This window comes from Sturnus vulgaris, unplaced genomic scaffold (assembly GCF_052056855.1).
Source record: "Sturnus vulgaris isolate bStuVul1 unplaced genomic scaffold, bStuVul1.hap1 Scaffold_155, whole genome shotgun sequence".
Taxonomy (NCBI): Eukaryota; Metazoa; Chordata; class Aves; order Passeriformes; family Sturnidae; genus Sturnus; species Sturnus vulgaris.
In genome coordinates, this window is record NW_028276072.1 from 2,209,243 (window position 1) to 2,236,494 (window position 27,252).

At 56.3% G+C, this 27,252-nt stretch overlaps 2 protein-coding genes across 2 annotated transcripts; one reads left to right on the forward strand and one right to left on the reverse strand.

The window, feature by feature from the left end:
• The first annotated feature begins 1,603 nt into the window (after window positions 1-1,603).
• On the forward strand, window positions 1,604-2,548 carry LOC148219333 (olfactory receptor 14J1-like). Its single transcript, XM_088157745.1, has one exon. The coding sequence runs from the start codon at window positions 1,631-1,633 to the stop codon at window positions 2,324-2,326; it is 696 nt and encodes a 231-aa protein (XP_088013871.1). The 5' UTR covers window positions 1,604-1,630; the 3' UTR covers window positions 2,327-2,548.
• A 15,279-nt stretch (window positions 2,549-17,827) lies between these two features.
• On the reverse strand, window positions 17,828-25,753 carry LOC148219334 (advanced glycation end product-specific receptor-like). Its single transcript, XM_088157731.1, has 7 exons — window positions 25,679-25,753; window positions 24,946-24,999; window positions 20,655-20,832; window positions 19,571-19,738; window positions 18,598-18,614; window positions 17,982-18,055; window positions 17,828-17,882 (listed from the first exon to the last, which is right to left on the reverse strand). The coding sequence occupies exons 1-7, from the start codon at window positions 25,751-25,753 to the stop codon at window positions 17,828-17,830; spliced, it is 621 nt and encodes a 206-aa protein (XP_088013857.1).
• Between the last annotated feature and the right edge of the window lie 1,499 nt (window positions 25,754-27,252).

Here is a 27,252-nt window from a genome sequence, read left to right on the forward strand (position 1 = left end):
AGGCTTGGGGGAGCTGTTCTTTAATCCCTGCACTCCCGAGCAGCTGCAGGGCAGAGCTGGCCCAGGGGCTGGGCTGGGCTCTGGCAGCTCTGGCAGGGAAGGAGCCCAGGGCCACAGGAACAGCTTGGGCTGGGACAGCTCAAGCAGCAGAGCCATGGGCAGGGAGGGAGGGAGGCAGTGCTGAGGGAAGCCCTGCTGCAGGGCAGATGTGACACCTGCCAGCCCTGCCCTGCAGGGCAGACACTGCCCTGAGCAGCACAGCTCTGGTGTCCCCTCCCAGCCAGCTCAGCCCTCAGCCCGGGGGCTCAGGGCCCTCAGTCCCCTCCTGGGCTGGCAGAGCAGCACCAGACATGAAGGGAATCTCTCCTGCCATGTGCCCATTCCCTGCTGACCAGGACCTGAGGGCCACTGTCCTGCCCTGGTGCTGCCTGGCAGGGGCTGGGCAGGGATGGACAGGGAAAGGATTTTCCTCAGGGCCAGCTCTCTCTCTCTCCTTGCCTTGCCCAGGTGCTCCTGGCATTGCTGAAGGGCTCTCTGGCAATGGCAGCTCCAGCTGCAGGCTCAGGCCCAGCCCTTGGGCTCCTCCTGTGCAGGCTGAGCACAGCAATGGGGTGTCCCAGCTCCCTGTGCCCCGGGGAGCTCAGGCCAGGGCAGGCTGGGAGGCTGGGAATGAGCTGAGTCTCCTCAAGCAGTGCCATGGACAGGACCCTTGGTGTGTCCTCAGGATGCCATCCAAGCTTTGAGCTGCCTCCAGGGGACACTGGGGGACAGGAGTGTCCTTGGCCAGGAGTGGGCCTGAGACTGTGAGAAGGGCTGAGCCAGGTTGCTCTGCTGTCCCTCTGCTCTCAGCTGTGTCAGGCTGATTTCAGGGGAACACAGTGACTGCCCTGGATCTCAGAAAGGGCAGCTGGGGACAGATGGAGTGACAGAGCAGCTCCCCTCACCCTTCACTGAGTTACAGCTCTTGCATTGCACAGTTCTCTCTGATCTCCCTGGGCACAGCAGGAATCCCTCTCAAACTGCCTTTGGCCATCACTGCTCCTTAGCCCTGGGACAGGAGGTGCTGCAAAGCTCCTCTGCCTCAGGAGCAGATTGGCCTGATGAAATCCAGCCCCAGGACTGGCCCCTGTTCCTGTTCCCATGACCCCACTGCTGCAGAGCAGAGCTGACCCCTCAGTGTCCATAGACAGGGTCCCTGCTCATCACAGCAACGGGGCCAGATCCCAGGAGAGCTCCAGGCATGAGGCTGAAGGAAGGGATTTGAGAAAATGAAACTGGGGTGGCACAGAGTAGCAGAGGCAAAGGAGAAGGAACTTGGACATTGCTCAGCAAAGTCTCCCCTGAATTATAACTGTGTACTCCTTCAACAGGACTCCATGGCCACAGTGCAGAAATGTCCAACAGCAGCTCCATCAGCCACTTCCTCCTGCTGCCATTGGCAGACACGCGGCAGCTGCAGCTCCTGCACTTCTGCCTCTTCCTGGCCATCTCCCTGGCTGCCCTCCTGGCCAACGGCCTCATCATCAGCGCCGTAGCCTGCGGCCACCACCTGCACACCCCCATGTTCTTCTTCCTGCTCAACCTGGCCCTCAGCGACCTGGGCTCCATCTGCACCACTGTCCCCAAAGCCATGCACAATTCCCTCTGGGACACCAGACACATCTCCTATGCTGGATGTGCTGCTCAGGTATTTTTCTTTGCCTTTTTCTTTGCAGCAGAATTTTCATTTCTCACCATCATGAGCTACGACCGCTACGTGTCCATCTGCAAACCCCTGCACTACGGGACCCTCCTGGGCAGCAGAGCTTGTGCCCACATGGCAGCAGCTGCCTGGGCCAGTGGCTTTCTCAATGCTCTGCTGCACACAGCCAATACATTTTCCCTGCCCCTGTGCAAGGGCAATGCCCTGGGCCAATTCTTCTGTGAAATCCCACACATCCTCAAGCTCTCCTGCTCCAAATCCTACCTCAGGGAACTGAGGCTCCTTCCTGTTAGTGTCTGTTTAGCATTTGGTTGTTTTGTGTTCATTGTTTTCTCCTATGTGCAAATCTTCAGGGCTGTGCTGAGGATTCCCTCTGAGCAGGGACGGCACAAAGCCTTTTCCACCTGCCTCCCTCACCTGGCCGTGGTCTCGCTCTTCCTCAGCACTATCGTATTTGCCTATCTGAAGCCTCCCTCCATCTCATCCCCATCTCTGGATCTGGCAGTGTCAGTTCTGTACTCAGTGGTGCCTCCAGCCCTGAACCCTCTCATCTACAGCCTGAGGAACCAGGAGCTCAAGGATGGCCTGAGGAAAATAATTATGAATGCTGTTCAGAACCAATAAACTCCCATGCTCCTCTATAGCTTCTATGATGTTACTCATTAACACCCAGTCTGTATCCTGTGTTTTTCCTGCTGGCACAGGTATTATATTTTTGAGAATTTGTTCACAGGAAAATCTTTGTACCATTTTTCATTCAGTATTTGCATTTCTAGTGTGAGCCATAGGCTGTATAACCCAGGAGTTGTACGAGCTCTGTGTTTACACAAAATAAAGAACTCTATATTGCCCTGTTCCCCTGATATTTTTCCTCCCTGACTTCTCTGGAGCTGCAGAGTTGGTGTCACTGGGCAGAGCTGAGGTGAAAAGGGAACCCCAATGCTCCTCACTGCCAGGCAGCCCCAGGGCTTCTGCTCCATAACCTCCCCTTCCTTCACTTCCATGCTCCCCTTCAGAGCCCCTGGGCTGGTTTAAGGCCTCAGGGCTCTCTCAGCTCAGTCCCAGTCCTGCTGTGTGACTGTCCAGGGACTGCAGGCAGGGACAGGCCATGGGCACTGCTGGGACAGACCTGGGCTCTGCAGCAGCATTTGCATCATGCAGGGGCATCTCCCCAGTGCAGGGCCTGAAAGCTTCAATCTCCTTCCCAGTTTTCTTTCAAGGATGTTCCCAACACAGCGCCCTGGAGAGGAGAGCAGCAGTGACCAGCAGAAGTGTGGCAGTGTTCAGGGTGGGGCTGTCCCAGCAGTGCCCTGGCAAAGCCAGCACTGCCCCCAGGAGTGGCCTCTCACCCCAGGGCACAGAAGTTGTTCTTCCCTCCCTGGAGGGACATCAAGTGACCAGGTCAGGTGTCTGTGTTTGCAGTGCAGGGACATTGCACAGCCCTGAACATCCTGTGTGTGTGTGAGGGGACATAAACCCAGTGACACAGACACCTGCAGCTGTTCCTGGAGTTTCCAGAGAGTAACATCCCCTGGGAACCCCTGGATGCAGGGCTGGGATGAGCTCCTGTGCCCAGAGCTCCCCGTGTCCATCCCTCCGGCCATGGGGCACCTCGGGCAGGGGCAGGGCAGGGTGACACCCGCAGGGCTGAGGTCCCTGCCAGGCTCTGGCAGTGGCAGCAGAGCCCAGGGAGCCCATGCCCGTGCTGCAATGAACTGTGTGTGTGTGTGCCAGGGAAGGGCTCGTGTCCCTGGACACCCCTGGGGCTGTGAGCAGGGCATGAGCCCAGCTCAGGGCTGGGCACCTGACAGAGCCCTGACATTGCTGGGCGTGCCCATAAGAGCAGAGTTGGGCAAGGTGACTGTGGTTAAACCCCTCTGGGATCAAATGACAGCCAAGTGTCTCTGTCACTGTCCCTCCTTACTCAGAAAACAGGAGAAAATAAGGTGAAAAAATTGTGGGTCAGCATAAAAAGACATTAATGTTTGGGGTAGGGAAGTAAAAATCAAAGGCCAAATGCAGAAGCAAGAAAAATCATGGGGAGACAAGAATTCCCCACCAGAATTCAGCACATGTAGTGGTTATTTTGGAAGACGAATGTATTAATACAGAAAATCCAGAGACTCTCTTGGCCCCCTTATTTCCCTGCTGATCAGGACATCCCATGCATTGGAAGATCCCTTGGGTCAGTCCAGCCCAGCTGTCCCATGCCTGTGTCCCCAGGAACACTTGCCCACCCCCAGGACATTGGTTGGGGAGTTGCAGAGATGCCTCATGTGGGGCCAGCCCTGCTCAGGAGCAGCCAAAGCCTCAGGCTGTGACCAAACCCACTCCAGGCACGAGAGCCAAGCACAGCAGAACAGGGGCTGCTCTGGGCAAAGGGAACTCCATCCCAGCCACACCCAGGCCAAGAGGGCTCAGTGGGCTCTTCCCACCTCTGTTATTCCACCATTAAATGAATTTTTTCCTTGGAGAGCTCTTTGAAGGCAGAATTGACAGAGAAGCAGAAGCAGAGCTATAAAATGCACCAGTACAAACACAGCAGCTCCAGTGAGGAATGAACCCTCCCAGGGCAGTGCTGTGGCAGGAGAAGCAGCCAGGAGGAGGAGGATGAGCTCAGTGCATGTGTGTGTGTCCCAAGGCACAGAGGGTGAGGGTGGGCAGAGGTCAGGGCAGGGCTGGCAATGGCAGGGCAGAGGCAGGGGCAGCGAGATGGGAGTGTGCAGCCTGCAGGGACACAGCAGCAGCTGTGGGACAGTGCAGGACAAGCTGTGCAGGACATGGCCAAGGGCCCTGGCAGTGCTGGCAGTGCCCAGGAGAAGCCAAGTCTTGGTGTCCTGGGTCACAGCAGGGTCTGTGCCACCAAGAGCTGTGAGGAGACACCTTGTCCTGAGCCACTGGGGCCTCCTGGCACAGCCCAGCAAGGCTGGCCACTGTCACCCCTTGTCCTGCCCTCAGCATCCCCCCACAGCCCAGTGGCCTCAGGGATCTGCTGGGACGAGTCCCTGGGGAGCCTTGGTCAGGAATGGCCCTGGGGGGCTCCTTCATGCTCCCAGGGACTGCAGGTTTTTCAGAGGACTTTGGGTTTTGCTTTTGCCTTGGAGTCTATGAGAGCTTTGTGTAATCATGGCCTCCAACTCTCTCCTCCAAGGAGTCCAGGAGGAGCCTGTGTTGGTGATGGACCTCAGCGGGACTGCCACAATTTCCATGGTACCACAACTGCCCCTTGGTCCCACAAGTCCCCACAGTGTCACAATGGCCCCTTGATTCCATGACATCGTGTAGTGTCACAATGTTCTCCATGATTCCATACTGCCCTGCAGTGTCACCATGGACTCTTGGTTCAATAAAGCTCCACAGTGTAACCATGACCCCTTGGTTCCATGGACCCCACAGTGTCACTGTGCTCCCCTTGGTCCACAGGGCCTTGAAGAGCCACAATGGACCTTTGATTCCAGCAGGCCTTGGTTTCAAAATACTCTCCATGGTTTCATGAGTACCCCGTGTCACAATAGACTCTTGGTTCTGTGAAGTTCCTCAGAGTCACAATTCACTCCTTGGTTCCATGAGGTTTGATAGAGTCACAATTCACTCCTTGGTTCCATGAGGCCCTGCTGTGTCACAATGCCCATGGTTCCATCAGTTTCCACAATGTCACCATGGTGTCCTTGGATCCACAGTATCCCAATGGTCTCCTTGGTACCATCCAGCCCCAATGTCACAATGGATTTTTGGTTCCATGGGGTTTCACTGTGTCACAAGGGTCTCCTTGGTTCCATGAGGATACAAAAGCTTTGCATAAACATTGAGCAACACCTGCTGAACACTCCTAGGAACATCTGTCTGTATTCAGGAAATGGGAAAAAAGTGAGAAAGGCACCAGCAGCTTCCATCTGCAACAGAGACACAGGGAAGGGACAGGGACAGAGGATTCAGCTGAAAGTCTCAGAGAATTCACAGAATCACAAAATCCCTGGGTAGGAAGAGTCCTTCAAGATCATCAAGTCCAACCCCTGCCTTAACACCTCAACTAGACCATGGCACTGAGTGCCATATCCAGTCTGTTTTTAAACACATCCAGATGGTGACTCCATCAGGCCCTCTGGGAAGATCATTCTAGTACTTCATCACCCTTTCTGTAAAAATTACTTTCCTAATATCCAACCTATATTTCACTTGGAGCAGCTTAAGACTGCGTCCTCTCATTCTGTCAGATGTTGCCTGAAGAAGAAGACCAATCCCCACCTGACTACAACCACTTTTCAGGGCGTTGTAGTCATAAGGTCACCCCGAGTCCTCCTCCAGGATAAACATGCCCAGCTCCCTCAGTCACTCCTCACAAGACTTCTGTTCCAGACCCCTCACCAGCCTTGTTGCCCTTCTCTGGACATGCTCCATCCCCTCCATGTCCTTCCTAATTGGGGGGCCCAGAACTGGACACAGCACTCGAGGTGCTGCCCAACCAGTGCTGACCACAGAGGAAGAATCACTGCCCTGCTCCTGCTGGCCACACCATTCCTGATCCAGGCCAGGAGCCATTGGCCTTCTTGGCCACCTGGGCACACTGCTGCCTCATGTCCAGCCTGCTGTCCATCAGTGCCCCCAGGTCCCTTTCTGCCTGGCTGCTGTCCAGCTACTCTGTCCCCAGCCTGGAGCACTGCAGGGGTTGTTGTGGCAAAAGTGCAGGACATAGCACTTGGTCTTGTTAAACCTCACCTTGTTGGATTTGGGCCCTGGATCCAGCCTGTCAAGGTCCCTCTGCAGAGCCCTCCTACCCTCCAGCACATCCACACTCACAGCCAGCTTAATGTCAGCACGGTTCCATATGGCCCAAAAATGTCACAATTCCATGAGGCCTCCCAGTGTCACAATGTTCCTCTGGTTCCATGGAGCCCCCTGGTGTCACAAAGCCCCTTGTATCCTTGAGCCTTGCAATGTCACAGTGACACCTTGGTCCCCCAGGGCCCTGCAGTATCACAATGGATCCTTGGTTCCACGAGGTCTCGCAGAGCATCAATGTTCTCCTTGGTTCCACAGTGTCACAATGGCCTCTTGATCCCATGGGGCACCATGATGCCAAAATTGTTTCCTTCAGTCCATAACTCCCTCTAGGGTCAAAATGGCCTCTTGGTTATACAAGGTCCAGCAGTGTCACAGCAGTCTCCTTGTTTCCACAAGGACAAAAACTGTCACATCTGTCTTCTTGATTTCATGAGGCCCCATGGAGTCACAGGGGGTCCCGAATTCCATAAGGCTCCACAGTGCCACAATGGACTCCTTGTTTGCACAGTGTCACAATGGACCCCTGGTGACACAAGAACCTGCAGTGTCACAATGGATTCTTGGTGCCATGACACCCTGCAGTGTCAGTGTCACAGTGGTGCCCAGGTCCCTCTGCAGAGCCCTCCTACCCTCCAGCACATCCACACTCACACCCAGCTTGGTGCCATCTGCACATTTGCTGATGGTGCACTCAATGCCCTCATCCAGATCATCAATGCAGATATTGAAATCCACGCTGGCTGCCTCTGATCCCTCAGCCATCCTGTAGGTGCCCTGTGATGGCACTCAAGGTGGTCTGTTCCATCACCTCACCAGGCACCCAGGTCAGGCTGACAGGCCTGCAGTTCCCCACATCCTCCTTCCAGCCCTTCTTGGGGATGGGCTCACATTGGCACCTCCAGTCCTCTGGCACCTCCCTGCTGAGCCAGCACTGATGAGAAATGATGGAGAGCAGCTTGGGGAGCTCATCCAGCAGCTCCCTCATCCCCCTAGGATGGATCCCATCTGGTCCCAGAAACACCTGTGAGCATCTGAGTGGCTCAGCATGTCCCCAGCTGCTTCCTCCTGGATTACAGGGGGTCTGTTCTGCTCCCTGTCCCCATCTCCCAGGTCAGAAAAAGACTTGTCCTGAGCTAAACCTCTCTTATTGTTGAAAACTGAGGCAAAGTTCTGATGTACCTAAAACCTTTCCTTATCTTTAGTTACTACATTCACCCCCATATCCCATAAATAGCTGAGGTTCTCCTTGTCCCTCCTTTTTTTATTAATATACTTATAAAAATATTTTTCATTATTTTTTACAGACGTAGCCAGGATAAGTTATAATTGAGCTGTCAGCTCTCTACTTTTCTTTCTGCATGACCAAACAACATCCATAAATACTTCCTAAGTTGTCTGCCCCTCTCTCCAAAGGTGATGTGCCTTTTTTTTCCTTGACTTCCTGGAACAAGCTCTATGTCCAGCCAGGCCAGTCTTTTTCCTCAGTAGTTCACTTTTTGGCACATAGGGACAGGCTGCTCCTGCTCATGCAACTTTTCTTTCTTGAAGTGTGCCCACCTTGCCTGGATCTCTTTGTTTTAAAAGGCTATTTGCCTTAAAAAATCAGCTCCTGATTCTGTTATCCCCAAATCTGAATTCTGAATAGGCCAAAGTCTGCTCTCTCTAAGTCCAGCGTAGAAGTTTTGTTGATGTCCTATCTTCTTTCAAAGAAAATTTAAAAGCTGCATTATTTCATTGTCACTGTTGCCCAAAGAGCCTCTGACCACCACATCTCCCACCAGCCATTCTCTATTTGTGAACAGCAGAACACGGTTTTCCTGTAGAGTGGGAAGAGAAGGAAACCTCCCCAAAGTGCAGCCTGGAAGGTTCACCTGGAGGTGAGGATACACAAAAGTCCCTCCCAGGGCAGAATGTTGGTGTCAGAGGTGTCCCAGCGTGAGGCTGGGCCAGGCCATGGCTCTGTGTGCCAGGAGCCGGCAGCGCTGGGTGCAGGGAGCCCAGGGAGGGCACAGCAATGCTGGGCTGAGAAATGCTGGGGGGGACAGCGAGATGGGCGTGTGCAGCCGGCCAGGGCACAGGAGCAGCACGCACAGGGGGCACAGCCTGCAGGAGAGATGGCCAAGGGCTGGGCAGGGCTGGCAGGGCCAGAGGCACCCAGGCCTTTGTGCCCTGGGCTCGGGCAGGGCCTCTGCAGCCCCACAGAAGGAACTTTCCTGGCAGGGGCTGCTCTTTGCTTCTGCCTCGGCCCTCCCTCAGGAGGCTGGCAGGGCTTGCAGCTTGATGACATTTGTCCTTGCTGCCCCTGCCATCCCACTGCCCCAGGAACAGCCCCGAGCCACCTGTGAGGGACAGGCCCTGCTGGCCCAGGCCTGGGCTCAGGCCTTGGCCTTTCTGCTTCCTCCAGCCAGCCCAGGCCTTGCTCAGCATTGCAGTTCCCTGCTCACAGCCTCGGGCTCCTGCAATCCTGCCCTCAAGGATCTGCTCTCACCGGTCCCTGGGGAGCCTTTGGCACTCCCTGCCCTCAGTGGGGCTACTGATACTCCAAGGGACTTGGAGTTTTGCTTCTGACTCCTGGAGCAGCTTCTTCAACCTTCTCTCAGTGCCTGGGGCTCCTGGACTCAGCCCCAAATCCACCATGGGGATCATAAAAATACAGAAAGTCCTCAGGAGCACCTTGTCTTCTTCCAGTTGTCTTCAAGTTATCAGGGATTGTGCACCTGCTTGGAGTCAATTTGGAGTTTTGTTAATGAGGAAGGATTTCAATGTGCACCTCATGACTTTTGTGTTTTTAATCACATGAGTATTTTTTTATTTTTCATTTTAGAGGAGAGCTGACTGAAGCATTCCCTGAATGATCTTGATGGTGAATGTCTCCTTAGGAGGTCTGGGCACACAGAAGTACGAGCACCTTGAGGGCTGTTCCTGTTTGGACAACCTGCTCCTCACCCTCAACCTCAGCGTGTCTCACATCACCCACCTGACTGACATGCCCAAAAAAAGATTATTAATTTTTTTTTTTCATAATAATACTATTCTATATTTTTATTACCTTAATTATTACTTTTATTACCTTAATTTTCTATTTATATTAAAAAATCTATACATTTTTGGCAACGTAAATATTTTTTTTGGTCATTGGTTCTAAGTAACACAATTCCCTTCATTAATAAGTGACCACTATTGGCTATGGATTTTTCCAGCTTTTGATTACTAGTCCTATTTTTAGTACCATTGTAATATTTTTAATCATTTTCTCAGATGGTATAAAAGGGACCCATTTGGGATTCATGGAGACATTTCTGGGGTACATTTGAGGCAGCTTTTGGTCTGGAGAGGGAATTTAGACAGAACTTTAGAGTCTGGAGGAAACTTGGGGGACCTGAGTGAGCACTAGGAGGGGCACTAAGAGATTGTGATGGACACTTCAGGGCCTGGGAAAGCTCTTGGGGGTCCAGGAGAGCACTTGGGAGGTCAGGGAGGGGAATCTGTGGCCATTAGGGGTCCGGGAGAGCAGTTGGGGCCCTCTAATGGGGCTCTCTGGGGCTCAGGGGATGATGGGAGTTGTAGGCACAGGTATAATATGGTTTGATAGAGCCGTGGAGCATCATGGGAGCTGTAGGCACAGCTACAATGTCTCTCGGTGGGGTACGGTGCATGATGGGAGATGAAGTCACAGCTGGAATAAAACTCTATGGGAACTGCCAAGCATCATGGGAGCTGTAGTCCCGGAAGTGCCTCGGACGAAAAAAGAAAACTCCTCTTTGCCAGACCTCCTGAGGAGAGACCCTGGATCAACATCAATGACGGAATGCTGCAATCACCTCTGCTCTAAAGAAAACAGTAATAAAATACACCCTTGAAAATAGGGATGGATATTTCTAGAGAAGCTCTTAGAAATATTTCTCCATATCTGGAGTTGAAAACCTTCCTAATGAACTTCACCAGACAAGAGGGAAATCAAGGCAGAGCCACGGTTTTTCAGGACTGCTTGATCCCAATGAGTCCCGTGGTGCATTTGGTGCTGCCAAGGTGCTCCAAATAGTATTTTGGAAATATTGGCTCTCTCTCTGCAGCTCTGCCTTTGCCAGGAGCCCAGCCCAGCTCAGCAGCACAGACACAGCAGAAGGACTTTAATGAATCTCTTGGGGCTTTGGTGCTGAGTAGCTGAACATCAGTCCCTGAGAGGGAGTAGAAGAAACTTCTCAAGAATTCCAAGTCAGATTCAAACTCCAAAGTTTCTCTTACTTTTAGTGAGTCCCACTGAGGTTTCCCAAGGGTTGAATTAGAGCAGAAATTTATGAAAATGATGTCAGGTAGGCAAAAATAGGGTAAAGGAGGAAAAGAAACCGCTCAAAATTTCAAAGTCAGATTCGAAGTCCAAAGTTTCCTCAAGTTCTAATGGGTCTCACTGAGGGACATGACAAAGAAAGTGTCCCCAGGTGCTGGTTTATAGTTCTTACATTACATTTTTAAAGTATCAGTTTTTTCTTTTTATGATATATTTTTTAAGTGGTCTTATTTTTTTTACATCACCTGTTTTTGTCTGGATTTTTTCTTTTTCCAAATGAAACAGAGAGACAGGACTACTGAGTTGCTTTAGAAAGCTTGATTTAATTTTTTTATTTTCTATACAGGCAGAAAGGATAGGTTTGTCTAACAGATGGTCACAGCATGGCTTAGAAGTCACAGGACTTATGGTTACAAGGTCTTTAAAGTGTTTATTAAGCAATAAAACACTGTGATTACAGATGTTTAAATTTCTAATTCAATACTAAGTTATTTTGTCTTACTGACTCATACTACAGTGTGAACTTCCTTAGCCAATTATATCACGACACACAAACTTACACTGCTGCACCCTAGAACTTCTTGTTCCCTTTGTAACTACCTTTATTTTTCTATATCTTAAGTTCTAAAGGTAAACCTATCTTTACTTAACTATGCATAGATCTAAAGTTCAGCTTACAAACCCAATGTTCTGAGAATTCCTTGCATTTTGAATTTCAACGCTTGGGTTCCAGTTAGAGCAGAACACTGGAGGCACTGATGACAGGTGGGGACAAACAAGACAAAGTTGTCTCTGATGCTGAGCACACCTGGATGTGTTTCAGGAATGCAAAGGGCCAAGGGCTGTGCCCCAGCCCCTGGCAAGGCAGATCCTGTCCCTCCCTCATTGCTCAGGGCTCTTCCCGGGCCACTGGGCTCTGGCCATGTGCAATGCCAAGGGCAGCACCATGGGGCGGCCCCTGCCAGGCTGCTGAGCAGGGACAAGGAGGCAATGAGGCCCCAGCACAGCAAGGCTCACTTGTCCCCTGCTGGCCTCAGGCCCAGGGCCAGCCTGCATGGCCCAAGTGCTGCAGGAGTTGGCTGTGTCAGGGCCTTTCAGCTGCTGCCCATCCCTGTGCCCTCTGCAGCCCAGGCTGTCCTACGGTGTCCATGCCCTGCGCCTCTGTCCCTGCAGGCTGTCGTCATCCCCCGCCTGCCCCACCTCGCTGGCCCCTTCCTTTGCTGACAGCTCTGCCTCCTGCCTGCCTCTGCCTGGACTCACAAAGCCTTGGGCTGCTCCAGACTCTTGCTGGGGGATGTGTTGCACCACAGCTCTACCCTGGGCGAGAAACTCCTTTGTCCTCATGTCCACTTTGGCTCTCCCCAGCTGCTCCTTGCATTAATTGTTTCTCCAGCTGTTCTCTACTGTGTCAAAAGCATCCTCCATCTCTGAAACCACCCTTCAATCCCTCCCAGGGCTCTCCTCTGCTGTCCTCGGTCTCCACTGTGCACAGAGCTCCTTTGTTCCTATACAGTGGTCATGTACTTGCAGTCTTCAAAACCCACCTTGGGACATCTCTGGGACCTCTCCAAGGTGTTGGCTAATGAAAACAATCTTCTCATAGTCTAAGAAAATCAGCAAAAGATTAAGCCCAGCCAGACTTCTCGCTTCTGACTTCTTTTGTCTGGGAGCAATCCTTGGTTAGACAGAATTTGGGAGGCCAAATCACAATTTTGGCCCTGGACAAGAAGGTTGGTTCTTTTCCATGGGTAGAAGAAACAGTTCCCGAGTGCTACAGGGGTAGATAAGAGGTGATTACCAGAGCCTGTCCTGGCTGATTTTGTCTGCGAGAAATCCCTGGATACTGGGAATTTTTTAGGGTCAGTACCAATTTTAGCCATGGGCTCCTGGAAAAAGGGAAGGTTCTTTTCCATAGGAAGGAAAGCACAGAGCCCCAGTGCTCCAAGGGGATATGAGAGGCAGCTTTTGGCATGACAAAGTCAGCTGGACCTGTAAGGTGGCCCCCAGGAGGCCAATCCAGCCAGATCTGTTCCATGTCCCCTGCATTCCATGGAGCCCCTCAATGTCACAATGCTCTCCTTGTTTCTGCAGTGTCACAATGGCCCCTTGCTGCCATGAGGCCCTGCAGGGTCACAATGGCCCTTTGGTTCCCCACAGTGTCACAATGGTCTCCATGATTCCATGGGGCCTTGCAATGCCACAATGGTCTCCATGGATCCACGGTGCCCTGCAGGATCACAACGGCCCTTGGGCTGCACCAGGCCCTGGAATGCAACAATGGCCTCTTGGTTCCACAAAGCCCTGCTGCTTCACACTGGGCCCTTGGCACCATGCAGCCCAGCAGGGCCACAGTGATGTCCTTGGTTCCACAGGGTCCCCACAGTGTCACAAAAATCCCTTGGATCCATGGTACCCTGCAGTGTCACCATGGTCTCCATAGGAAGGAAACAAGGAAGTGCCAGTGTTGCAGGGGCAGATGAGAGGCAGTCACTGGAGGACAAGGACACCCAGATTAGACAGTGCTGGCAGATTTTTTCTGGTACCTATCCTTGGACATACAGAATTTTATAGGTGTGTCTTGGGGTGACTGTGTGATGCCTATATCCCCGAATCGTCTGTTCTGTTGGTGTTGAATATTAAATTCTGCAACTTTAAGACTGGTTCCAGGAGTGAAGGGGGGGAAGAAGAAGTGCAGGATTTGTTACCAGAGACTGCACTGGCTCCCCTGCATTCCTGCACACAGACTGTGTTGTCTGCGGTAGACAGGGAGAGAGAGCTCTCCTTTGCTCTTGGTTAGTTTTTGGCTAGCTGAGGCAGAGAAGCCCCCTGGATTGTTGTTTTTTCCCTTTTTCTGTTTTCCTGGAACTGTTTGAACCTGCTTTGGACTGAAAACCCAGAAGAGCACTGGGAGCTCACACCTGTGGCCCACCAGGCCTGGCCTGGGCATTCCCCAGCACAGGAGGGACTGAGAGCAGCCTGAGTGAGCCAGGCAGCCACGGAAAGAACTCTTCTAAATCTGCCATCTCCTCGGAACAGCGAGAGGTTTTGCTGTTTGACATTGTTCATTGTTGTGCTGGGAGGTGTGTTGCCTGTTGAATAAACAGTTTTTCTTTTTTCCACTTCTCTCAGAGGAATTTTTTTTCCCTAAGCCGACTGGAGGAGGGACTGCTTGGATCTTTTTTCCTAGAGGGAACCCATTCAGAGGTTTCCTCCCAAATTTTCCCTAAACCAGGACAATAATTGACCCCAATATGGAGATGAACCAAAACTTGTAAACGTGTAAAAACTCATGACCAGGGTCCATCCTGGATTTGATTTGCATGTAGCCTCAGCCAGGCTCTTGCACTGCCCAAGGTGCATCCTTTCAATACATTGGAAATCCCTCAAATCTCCCTCAAAACCCACCTGGGACCCCCAAAATCTCACAAATTCACCCCAAAATTCACCTTGGAGACCCAAAATTCACCAAGTTCACCTCAAAATTCACCTGGGACCCCCAAAATTCATCAAATTCACTCCAAAATTCCACCTAGTCACCCACGAATTTATGCCAAACCTCACCTGGGACCCCGCCAAATCCCCCAAATTCACCCCAAAATTCACCCAGACCTCCCAGATCCCAGCTGGGATCCCCCAAACTCCATCTGAGAACCCCCAAAATCCCTCAAATCCTCAACAAAATACCTTAGGGACCCCCCAAAATCCCCCAAATCTCCCTCAAAACCTATCCAGGACCCCCAAAGCCCACTTGGGATCTCCCAAATTTCACCCCAAAATCCACCCAGGAACCCCCAATACTCCTGAAATTTTCAATTTAAAATTTCAATTGAAAATTCACATTGAAAATGTATTGAAATATAAATGCAAAAATAAAATACCTATTTTATTCCTTTTGCTCTGTCTAGTCTCTGTTCCAGGTAACAAGTCCTGATCCCTGGTGGGAGCCAGAGCTTTGGGCACCAAGAGCTGCTGCTGGACAGGGCCTGGTAGAAGATGTGGGGTCTGGACATCTGAGCCACCCCAATTGTGGGGCTGCCCCCAGGGCTTGGGACATTCCAACTGCCTGGGGGTCCCAAAATAACCCTGACTCCCCAGGGTGCTGGTGGGGACCCCATCAGAGGTGGGAGATGGGGGCAGATGTGCCAGAGTGTGGTACAGAGTGGAGAGTGCTGGGAGGTGAGAATGGAGGGATTGGGGGTGGGCATGGAGTGGAATTAGTCCTGGGGATGCAGCAGGATTAGAGGTAGGATTGAAGTGGAATTAGGGTAGATTTGGGTGAGATTAGGGTGGGGGTTCAGGTGTCTTTAGGGATGGGTTTAGAGCAGGATTGGGATGGGATTGGGGTGGAGGAGAAGTGAAGTGGGTTGGGATTAGGGTGAGATTGGAGTGGAATTAGGGTTGGGGGTGGGATTTGGGGATGGGATTAGAGTGGGGTAGGATTAGGGTGAGATTGTGGTATGGGTGGGTGTGGCTGGGGTGATTTTAGGAGTGGGATTAGAGTGAGAGCAGGACTAGAGTGGGAGCAAGATTAGGGTGAGATTAGGGCAGGATTAGAATGGGTGATGGAGCTGGGATTGCATGGGATGTGATTATAAATGGAGAGGGATGGGATTAGGGCAGGATCAAGGCAGGGTTGGCGTGGGATTAGGATTAAGACCTGTCCCCAGGGAACAGCACCCAGACCCACATAGGAGTGGCTTTGGCTGACCCAAGAAACCATGCTTGACCCATGGAGGCCATCATGGAGCCAGGATGGCCCCGAGGGCATTGAGCCATTGCCTATGCACCCCTCTCAGCCCAGTGGTGACCCCCCAGTAATTCCTCATGAACCCCAAGGTGCCAGCAGGGCCTGGTGGATCTGGTGTCCCACTGCTCCAGCAGAATGAGCCCTCCTAGCCTGGGGCCATCCAGGACTTCATGGTGGACATGATGGAGAAGCTGGAGAACATCTCAATCCACCATCCAGGAGGGCTGGGGGGATGCAGGGGATGGGAGTTCTAGGAGGTGTTATGGAGAGGGAAATGGGGGAAGTATTGGGAATATAGCAGCACTAAGGGTGTATGGGGCCATAGGGAACACTATAGGATGGGGACCATGGGGGCACTATGGGGGATGAGGGCCATGGGGGCACTATGGGGGATGGGGGATATAGGGAACACTGGGGGAACGGGGGCCATGGGGCCACTATGGGATCTGGGGGCCATGGGGCCACTATGGGGGATGAGGGCCATGGGGCCACTATGGGATCTGGGGGCCGTGGGGCCACTATGGGGGATGAGGGCCTGTCACAATCTGCCAACACAGGCAGAGGTCGTGATTGTTTGATCTCAGGGGTGCAAAAGACACAGCAGGGGACAAATCAGTTTACTCACAGAAATGCATTTTTATTGAATGCCAACAACTCAGTTGAGATAGAGGGGAGAGATATAGGAAACAGAGTATAGAGAGAGAAAGAAGGGGATGGGGGAATAGCTACCAACAGAAGAGAGAGATGTTTTCATGGCCCTCAGCCAACAGACGGGTCTTCATCCGTGGGGGGGGGGGGGGTCTCAAAAAATCTTCTTCGGAGAGTCACTTTTATAGTCCTTTTCCAAAGCAAGTGGCCTCTGGCCAAGGAGTAGGGAGATTTATGGACCATTGTGAGGGTTGCTCCAATAAACAGGTGTACAGAACCTGCTGCTCCAGCTAGTGCCTGCTCCAGAGCAGTGTACCATGGAGCACAGCGAGCACCTGCACACAGTCCCTTGGCAAGCATCCACCTCGGCCAGGCCAGAATTGGGTGGGGGTCCTCGGGGTCTTCTTGTGACAGTCGTGAGGCAAAATGAGGGAAACTCTGAATGGACTCTTACAACCTGCACACCCCTCAAAGAGTCTCAGCGCTGGGAACCAGGAGACAGACAAGATCCCCCAAAATTAAACACTCGTGACGTCCCTGAGCATCCCCTCTGTGTCCAGAACACCCAAGGACCATCCTGCCCCTTGCCCCCAGCACTGAGATGAAAACATGTAGTTTTATCCCGCTGGAAATCCCTGACTTGGCCCCAGATTGATGCTGGGGGGACCAGAATACCAAATCAGGGTGGGATGAAGCTCGTGGGGGTTTGTCCCCTCCCTCTCCTGCTCCCCACTCCTCCCACAGGTTTTCTGTCCTGAGGCATTGGGACACTTTGAGTTTATTGGGTTTTGGGAGAAATCCTGTTCCAGACTTCTCCATTCTCACTCGTCCCCTGCAGGATCTGAGCCAGCAAGAGCAGCTTGGGAATGGAGCCCCAGGCAGGAAGGAGCTCCCAAACTGCTCCTCCTTGAAGCCAGTGGCCATCCAAGTGTGGGGCCCAGCCATGGCCCAGCCCAGGGCACAGGGATGGCCATTGGCCAGCCCTGCTCTGGCCAGCCCCAGGTGGCAGCCAGGACCTGAGGCTCCCCCTGCCCCCTTGGCTTTGATTCTCGCAGCTCTCGAGCTGCTGCAAAGGTGAGAATTCTGTGGGGGAAAAAGGCGTGGCCGTGGTTTGCTCAGCCTTGCAAGAAGCACAAAACCCGGTGTGAGCCCCAGCAGTGGCTCTGCCAGGGCCTTTGATGGTTTTCAGAGCAGGGCTGGCTGGAAACCCCCCCTGCGGGGGCAGCTGCGAGGGAACCAGTCCGGAAATGCAGCAATTGATCATTTGGTCCCTGTGCCCAAGGGACTGAGAGAGCCCCAAAACTGCTGCAAATCCCACAAGGATCTGCTCAGCCTGACCGGGACCCTCCTCGGTCCGAGCTGAGCAGGCAGAGCTGAACAAACCAAAACCATTTCTCCCAGTTTAATCCTAAAGATGCTTTTTTTGTCCAATGAGAGGGACAAGGGTCCTGTGCCCCCTGGCACTGGGGGAGGGAATGGGGAGCCCCTGGGGATACTGGGAGCACTGGGAGCACTGGAACGTGGAGCTCTGGCAGCCCCAAATGGGACCCACCACTCGTGGCCACCTCCTGGTCAGGGTGGACACCCATGGGAGCCTGGGGGTGGGCAATGGGTGGGTGCCCTAAGGCAGGGACCTCCAGTGCCCCCAGTGCCCCCAGTGTCACAGCACGTTCTCATAGATGTTTCTGGGGTCCCGGCAGCTCTGTGTGGGCCACCTGGGGGATATGGTGGGGGAAACCGTGAGAGAGACTCCAGGGTTGGAGACCTGGGTGGGGGTGACACCCGTGGGTGACGTGTCCCTGTCCCCCCTGTACTCACCCCCTGCCCTCTCAGTGCCCACGACTTGGGGGTCCATCACCACCCCCTCCTCCGGGGAGGGCAAGGGCTCCTGGGGAGGCCAGCAGGGATAAGGGGGGGGGGGGGGGGGGGGGGGGCGGTCTGTGGAGCTGCAGAGTTTCTTGCAGTGAGGGTAAAATGTGGGGTCAAACATGCAGCCCCTCACTCACCTTTCCTGCTGCTTCCTGAGGGCTGGAAAGGAAAGGGGAGAGGGGTGGCTGTGGGGGCCTCAGGGCCCTTGAACATCCCTGGGAACCCTGACTGCCCCCGGAGCCCCCAAACTCCCCAGAAACCCCTGACAGAACCCCCAACATCCCTGCACGACCCTCCAGGGCCTCCCCAAATCTCCCAGGACCCCCAGTTGATGTCTATGGGGGCTCAGCTTCATGCAAATGAAAAGCTGTTGGTGCCAGTCTATCATGCCCCCACTCTGGGGGGCTTCATCCCAATCCCTGGGACCCCCATGTCCCCCCATTATTACCCACCCCGGCGGTGCCACCAGTGACAGCCCCCGATGACAGCCAGGAGCAGGAGCAGGAACAGGAGGGTCCTGCCGACATTCACAGCCACTGCCGGGGACAGAGGGGGACATACCGAGGTCACCCTGAACCCTGGGGGTCCTGAACACCCCGGTGACCCCGTGTGACCCCACCTGTGAGCCAGGGTGAGCGAAGGGTCACCTCCAGGGCCAGCTCAGGGCTGAGTGCCTGGAACACACGGTACCCGTCCTGTCCCAGCTGGTTGGTGGCCACGCACTGGTAGGTGCCTGAATGTCCCACATCGACGGCCCCAAGATCCAGGAGGGGACCCCGGCCCACTTCCTGCCCATCGTGCAGCCAGGTGAAGGTGACAGGGCCTGAGCCCACCTGCACCGAGCAGTTCAGGGTCACAGAGTCACCTGCATGCACCTGGAGTGCCGGGGGACCAGGGGCGATGGTGGCATTGGCCACGGGCACTGTGGGGACACAGACAGGGCTGAGGCCGGGGACAGGTTCTGGCACCTGGTGAGGGGGATGAGGGAGTCTGCATGGTGACTCCTGGATACAGAGGGTCTCCTTCACCCAGGACAGTGACCCCATGGTGCTGGGGGTCATCATGAGGTGTGGGAGGAGAGCATGTGATGGATGAGGAGTGGGGGATGAAGATGAGATGAGGGTGAGGGGAAGGTGGGATGAGGGATGCCGTGTCCAAGGGTGGGGATGGCTGTCACCTGGTGGGGGGCACAGAATGGCGTGGGTGGGATGTGATGGGTGCCATGAGGAGCATCAATGGGGGCATCACCCCAATGCCAAGGGTCTCAGTGCCCTGGGAGGGTCACGCTCAGTAGGGTGAATGTGACATGATGTGCAGTGGGGAATGTGACAGCTGGGCTTAGGGATGCAGGGCTTGGATGTCCTGGGTGGGGATCCCTGGAGCCAGAGGGTCCCTGTTCGCTGGTCTGTGACACCCAGGGCTGGCACTGTGAGCTGGGCTGGGGCTGGTGTGGGGGGGATGAGGTGGAATTTGGGATGTGTGGAATTGGGGATGCTGTGGGTGGGGTCACCCCCAGCCCAAGGGTTCCACTCACCCACGACAGTGACGTTCAGAGTGGGGCTCTCAGCCACGCTGTCCCTGTTGCTGGCCCGGCACTTGTAGTGGCCGCTGTCATTGTCCCCAACGTGCCGCAGCTCCAGGCGGGGACCGGTGCCCAGTGGTGTCTGCGAACCCTCCCGGAGCCAGGAGAAGGACAGGGGACCTGTCCCCATGGCCACTGCGCAGCTCAGCACCAGGTGGTCCCCCAGTGCCACCTGTCCCCCGGGGGGCTGCACCGACAGGGACACACCAGAGAGCGGGACCCCTGTGGGGAGGACACAGGAGGGACTGGGGACATGGGACGAGTGGGGGACAGCAGGGAGCAGTGAGGGACTCATGGAGAGGGAGGATCAGAGAGGGCTGGGGGGATCCCAGTGAGGAAGAAGGGGGCACAGAGACGGAGTGAGGCTTGGAAAGGGGTGGAAGGATGGGAGATTCAGCGAGGGGACACATGGAGAGGGTTGAAGGGAACCACAGGGAACGGTTTAGGGACCCAGACAGGGATGGAGGGACCTGTGGACAATTGAAGGGCCTCAGAGAGGGAGAGAGGAACCCAGGGATGGGTAAGGGGATCTGGGAGGGATGCAATGGGCAATGGGGGGACCCAGGGAGAGAGCTGGGAAGGAGGGGGGGCTCGCAGAGGATTGAGCAGGGATGGGAGATCTGGGAGGGCGGTGGGGGCTCCCCATGCCCATCCCCGCACTCACTGCGCACCGTGACGCCGAGCCGGGAGCTGCTCTTCCGCACGGCCCCCCCCTCGGAGAGCACCTCGCACCTGTAATTCCCCGAGTGGGAGACCCCCACGGCGGGCACCAGGAGCTGCGGGGAGCCCTGCGGGCCCTGCAGCATCTGCCCGTCCCGGTAAAAGCTGTACAGGAGGGGGGCTCGGGGCCGCAGGGGGCTGGGGGTGCTGAGGCAGCTGAGATTGAGGGGGGACCCCTCGGGGAGCTCGGGGGGACCCTCCAGCACCGGCACGAGCTCTGGGAAGGAGATGGGGGTGGCGACTGTGACTCTGATTGCACTGAGAAGTGGCTTTGGGGGTGTCAGGATATTGGAGTTCCAGCCGTGGGAGTGCTCACCGTGCACTGTCACTGTCACCGGTGCTGACAGTGTCATTCCTGAGGCCACCAAGCCCTCGCAGCGGTAGCGGCCGCTGTTGTGCAGCTTCAGGGGGGACAGGGACAGCTCGGCGCCCCTGAGGGACACCCCTAGATCCTTCCCGTCCTTGTAAAATCGCACCCTGGTGACAGGGTTGTCCTGCCAGCCCCGGCAGCGCAGTGTCACCGTGTCCCCCTCCAGCAGCGCCCGTGCTGGCACCTGCAGCACCAGCGGGTCTGTGGGACAGGAGGGTCCCGTGTCACTGAGGAGCCCGAGACAGGTCCAAAGTGGGTGCCCACGGCACCGGGGACATCTGGCTGGAGTGTCCACTGCGCAGGAGGGTCCCAGGGACACCAGGAGCAGCCCCGTGGCACAGCTGTCACCACGGGAGTCCCAACACACTGGGGTGCACTGGGATGCACTGGGATGCACTGGGATGTCCCTGTGTGCAGGGGACAGGCTCTCGCCTGTCACACGAGGGTTGTGAGGCCACCCACGGAGTGGAGCCCACCCAGAGTTATCAGGGAGCCACCCTGAGCATTTCAGATCCCCCCTCACCATTTGACACCATGACGGGGGGGCTGAGCCCACTGCCGGGTCTCTGACACTGGTAGGTGCCACTCTCGGTGACAGGGAAGCGGTCACGTCCCTCCTGCCCCCAGCGCCGCCCGTCCTTGTACCAGGTGGTGGCACGGGCGGTCCCCGAGCCCTGGCAGGTCAGTGTCACCCGGTCCCTCAGCACCGCCGGCGTCCAGGGGGGCTCCACCAGGAGCTGGGGGGTCTGGGCACCTGCGGGGGACAGGGGACACCAGCCTGCCAGGGCCACCAAGGGGCTGGGGACAGCGGGGTGGGGGCATGGCATCCCCCGAGGACTCACCAGCGAGGCTGAGGGTCTGGGCTGGAAGGGAGAAGGGACAGGGCAAGGTGGAATTGGCTCCGCGGGGGCAGGGTGTGAGGCTGTCCCCGAGCTGTCCCCGTGGGGACACGGCTTCTTGTGGGAAAATGCCCGGGCACGGTCCCCAACAGGTCTGGAGAGGCTCCCAGGGGACAGCTCTGTGTCACACGTCCGGGTGGCACGGACGCCTCGGGGACAGGGACACCACGGCCAGCCCGTGCTGGCACAGCTCACCCCCGCCAGCCCCACGGCCACATCCCCGTGGTGCTTCTCCCCTTGTCCCTGTCCCCACAGCTGCCCCAGCCCCGTGGAGCCAAACCTGACATCCCTGTCCCCAAAACTCTGTCCCCCATCCCTGTCTCCACATCCCTCTCCCACATCCCAGTTCCCCTTTTCCTGTTCCCAGGGCCACCCCAAAACCCCGGTCACACTGAGGAGCCACTGGCTCTGTCCCCCACTGGCTGTGCTGGCCTTGGGGACCTCAGGGGACCCCGCAGCCCCCCTGTGCCCCCTCCCCACCCCTCTCTGCCTCACCAGGGCCCGTCCCCAGGGTCATCAGGCCCGTGCCCGGGGCACTCACCCCACAGGAGCAGAGCCACCTTCCCGGCCATCCCGGTGTCCCCAGCCATGGGCACTGGCTGTCACTCACTGCTGTGGCTGTCCCCTGTCCCCTGGCTGGCGGCTCTTCGGATGAAGGGACAGGAAGCGAGGTCAGCTCTCGTCCCCATGTGTAGGTGGCCCTCGGTGGGGGCAGGGTGGGACAGGATGGGGGCAGGGTGGGGACCTTGTAGGACATGGGGGTGATGGTGGGACATGGTGGGACAGGATGTTGCCGGAATTTGGAGGCTGAGGCGGTGCAGGGGGCCAAGGATGGGTGTCCAGGGGACTGGAGTTCTAGGGATGGGAAGGGGGGTCCCAAGGGTTGGGTGGATTCAAACTCAGGGATGAGAATCCCAGAACAACGTGGCCTTCAGGGATTTGTGATCATGGGATGGACCCCAGGGATTGGGGTGTCAGGGGAATGGGAGTCCTGGGGGAATCTTGGTCCCCAAGGGAAGGGAGGGGTCCCAGGGGCTGGAACTACCAGGATGAGGGTCCTTGGGAATGGAGATCCTGGGGAGTGGCAGTCATGGCATGGGGGTCCCAGGGAAGAGGGGACAGAAGGGATGGTGGTCCCATGGTTGGGTTCCCAGGGGAATGGGGGTGCCAGGGATGGGCAGTGCCTGGGTAGGCCCCATGGGTCACCACTCCTACCCTGGGTGCCTCAGATTTTGGGGTGACCCAGGGCCCAACGTTGCCCCCCTGGAGTGTTTCCTGGGCAGGCATCACATGGGGGTCCTGAGCAGCTCTGCTTCTGTGCCCTCCCCACGCTTGACTTTTTCCTCTCTTTATTTCTCTGGTTTCCTTATTTTCTTCACTTTTGTGCCATTCCCCACCACTCCCAGTTCTTGGCTCAGAAATCCTGGGGAGCAGCTGGGCAGAGAATGGGTTGGGGGGAATCCAGGCAGGGAGAAAAGGGGGTGAGGGGTCTCCAGGGAGGGGTGAGGAGGCTGTGGGGGATGGGGGTGTCCAGCTGTGCCCCCCAACACTTTCACTTTCTCTCTCCTGCAGCAGAAGGAAGAGGCTGTTTGTGCTGAGAGTCACACAGGGGGGAGTTCTGTCCTGGGGGGGCACATCCAGGGGTTCCTGTCCTGAGGGGATCCTGTTCTGGGGGTGACACGTTCTGGGCAGATTTTGTTCCAGTGGTGACACATCCCAGCAGGGGAGATCCTGTCCTGGGGGATGGTGGTTCTGGGCAGGGTCCCTGGACACATTCCCTGAGGAAGTCCCTGTCCAGGTTAGGGCACGGGGGGCCCTGCCAGCCCCCTCTGTCCTCAGTGGGGCACTGTGACCTCTGTGACCTCTGGGGTGCCCCAATTTGGGGTGTGACCCGGCCACTCTACACCCCCTCATTGGCTGCCCCCACCCATCTGGGAGCCCTCAATCCCCATTTGGGAACCCTCACAGGTGCAGCACCTCGGCCCCATGCCACAGCCCATCAAGATCATTCTGTGGGGGAAAATCCCCAGCAGGGATGAGTGGGGAGGGAAGGACATGGCCTGGTGCCAGTCAGGGAGGGCACAGACACCCCAAAAACACCCAAAGCCCACCCTCATACCCAAAACCCCTGCAGGGTCTCAGTGCTGGCAACCAGGAGATGGATGAGACCCTGCACATGGAACACTTGTGATGCTCTTGGGGGGCTTCCCCCTCCCTCTCCTGCTCCCCAAAATCCCCTGCATGACATTTCTGTCCTGAGGGCTTAGCAACACTGGGTTTATTGGGTTTTGGGAGAAATTCTGTTCCAGACATCTCCATTTTCACTTGACCCCCGCAGGATCTGAGCCAGCAAGAGCAGCTTGGGAATGGAGCCCCAGGCAGGAAGGAGCTCCCAAACTGCTCCTCCTTGAAGCCAGTGGCCATCCAAGTGTGGGGCCCAGCCTTGGCCCAGCCCAGGGCACAGGGATGGGCACTGGCCCAGCCCTGCTCTGGCCAGCCCCAGGTGGCAGCCAGGACCTGAGGCTCCCCCTGCCCCCTTGGCTTTGATTCTCGCAGCTCTCGAGCTGCTGCAAAGGTGAGAATTCTGTGGGGGAAAAAGGCGTGGCCGTGGTTTGCTCAGCCCTGCAAGAAGCACAAAACCCGGTGTGAGCCCCAGCAGTGGCTCTGCCAGGGCCTTTGATGGTTTTCAGAGCAGGGCTGGCTGGAAACCCCCCCTGCGGGGGCAGCTGCGAGGGAACCAGTCCGGAAATGCAGCAATTGATCATTTGGTCCCTGTGCCCAAGGCACTGAGAGAGCCCCAAAACTGCTGCAAATCCCACAAGGATCTGCTCAACCTGACCGGGACCCTCCTCGGGCCGAGCTGAGCAGGCAGAGCTGAACAAACCAAAACCATTTCTCCCAGTTTAATCCTAAAGCTGCATTTTGTGTCCAATGAGAGGGACAAGGGTCCTGTGCCCCCTGGCACTTGGGGAGGGAATGGGAAGCCCCTGGGGATACTGGGAGCACTGGGAGCACTGGAACGTGGAGCTCTGGCAGCCCCAGATGGGACCCACCACTCGTGGCCACCTCCTGGTCAGGGTGGGCACCCATGGGAGCCTGGGGGGTGCCAAAGGGGGGGTGCCCTAGGAAAGGAACCCCCAGTGCCCCCAGTGTCACAGCACGTTCTCGTAGATGTCACCGGGGTCCTGCTGTCGTCCTTGGGGTCCCAGCAGCTCTGTGTGGGTCACCTGGGGGATGTGCTGGGCGGGGACCTGAGAGAGACTCCAGGGTTGGAGACCTGGGTGGGGGTGACACCCGTGGGTGACGTGCCCATGTACCCCCCCATACTCACCCCCTACCCACTCAGTGCCCACAGCATTGGGGTCCATCACTGCCCCCTCCTCCAGGGGGTCCTATGGGGATAACTGGGGTTCTGGGTGGAGTCTGGGGCAGGGGGGAAAGGGGAGTCCTGGCCAGAGCCTCCCACTCACCTGTCCTGGGGCTTCCTGGCAGCTGCAAGGAAAATGGGAGGGAGTGACCATGGGGACCCGGGACCCCTGACCCTTCCTCGGACCTTGGCAGTTCCAACAACCCATGGGATACAAAAATTCCCACTGCACCCCGATCCCCACTGCACCCCTGATTGCCCCTGGACACTTCAATCACCCCTGAATCCCTCAGAACTTCTGCACCACCACAGTGCCCCCATTGCCCCCCGTGCTCCCGACCCTCTGAGCAACAAAACTCGAAGCCTGGCAGGTAGGGGCACCTCTCAAACTCCCCCAGGACCCCAGAAAGATCCCCCAACATCCCTGCATGACCCTCCAAGAGTTCCCCAAACCCTCCAGGAGCTCCCAGTGCCACACCAATATTCCTGAAAACCCATCCATGGATGCCACTGCAGTCCAACCAAGACCCTCCAAATTCTCCCCACAGCTCTCAGTACCCCCAGCCGAGGTCACTGCGGGCTCAGTTTCCCCCAGCCCAGGGGCCCTGGGTGCTGCCCAATCTCTGCCCCCACTATGGGGCCTTCCCATCACTCCAGTGCCTCCCACTTCCCCGAGGGTCACAACTTTTGTTGTAGAATGTCACAGATGTCACGGGGTTCCCATGGTTGCCCATGTGGCCCCGCAGCTCCACGTTGGTCGCCTGAGGATCCTCCACCATGGGGGCTCCGTGGGAATAAGGGGATGTGTGGAAGAGGATGGGAGGTCCTGGAGATTTGGGGAAAACACAAATCATGGTCAGAGCCTGCAGTCACGTTTCCTGGTGTTTCCTGCCATCTGCAAAAGAAAAATGTAGGAGTGACTTTGATTCCCCATCCACCTCCGGGAATCCTGAACCTCCACCAGACCCTCAATTCCCTCCATTCCACCCATGTGGATCCACCAGTGAAAGGCCACAATGATACCCATGAGCAGCACCAGGAACAAGAGGGACCCAACCTCTGCAGGAAATAGAGAGGGACACACTGGGGTCCCCGGGGTCACCCCAGAGGTTCTGCAATCCCAGTGACCTCATGAGCTCCCCTCCTGTTTCCTGTTCCATTTGTGTCACTGCCAAGGACACAGCAGGGGGTGAACCTGGGTCATCTATGATCAAGGGATTGCAGACCCACATAGGAACCCCGAGTGACCCCACCTGTGCCTCCATGTCCCCAGGGTGTCACCTCCAGGGCCAGCTCAGGGCTGAGTGCCCGGAACACGCGGTGCCCGTCCTGTCCCAGCTGGTTGGTGGCCACGCACTGGTAGGTGCCTGAATGTCCCACATCGATGTCCCCAAGATCCAGGAGGGGACCCCGGGCCACGTCCTGCCCATCGTGCAGCCAGGTGAAGGTGACAGGGGCTGAGCCCACCTGCACTGAGCAGTTCAGGGTCACAGAGTCACCTGCATGCACCTGGAGTGCCGGGGGACCAGGGGTGATGGTGGCATTGGCCACGGGCACTGTGGGGACACAGACGGGGCTGGCACCTGGCGTGGGGGAACGGGGGGACGGGAGGTATGGGTTTGATGGGGAAATGTCGTGGATGGGGTGACCTCATGGAGAGTCTACAGAGAGCGATGAGGAGACACAGGCCAGAGGCTGGGGAACTCAAGAAAGATGTCTGGGGGTGTTTGTGGTTGAATTGTTCCCTTTTCTTTCTGTGGAATTTTTCCCATTGTTATGCTAAGTATTTGTGGCTACACCTTAGTAGCAATAGTTTTCTCTCGCAGGGGGTGGGGGATAGGGGGACACCGGAAAAGGAAAGGTGGGACAGGGGTCTGGGGGGGCTCTCGCTCTCTCGCTTGGCTCGTGGAGTGGGAGGACGGCCCGGGCTCTGATCTGGCATCTCCCCTGCCATCCCAGCGCTGAGATCCACGCTCCCTGCTATCAAACACCGCTCTGCTCCTCTCCCACCTCATCCTCCTACCTCCGGACCCTCTGCCGAGCACCACGACCGACACCATGAGGGGGAGTCGCCTCCCCATCCCTCTCTCCCCTGGGCCCCGGCCATCACCCAGCCCTCTTCAACTGTGCGGGACCTGCCCTGCCCCCAGCACCGGGAACTGAGCGCAGGGAGACGGCCTGTGGCCAAAAGGGACTGGAGCTGAGCTAGACTGTTCTGATCTGTTGTCAGTTTTTATAGCTGTTGTTGTTTTCTGCCTTGTTAGATATCAGTAAAGAA

Bases quoted from the DNA above. Each gene is read 5' to 3' on its own strand.
- LOC148219333 (XM_088157745.1), top strand. From the start codon at position 1,631: ATGCACAATTCCCTCTGGGACACCAGACACATCTCCTATGCTGGATGT.
- LOC148219334 (XM_088157731.1), bottom strand. From the start codon at position 25,753: ATGGTGGAGGATCCTCAGGCGACCAACGTGGAGCTGCGGGGCCACATG. The intron at 25,000-25,678 runs GTGACATTCTAC...TTATCCCCATAG, and splicing joins ATGGGAACCCCGTGACATCT to GACCCCCTGGAGGAGGGGGC. The intron at 20,833-24,945 runs GTAGGGGGTGAG...CGGGGCTGGCAG, and splicing joins ATGCTGTGGGCACTGAGTGG to GACAACCCTGTCACCAGGGT.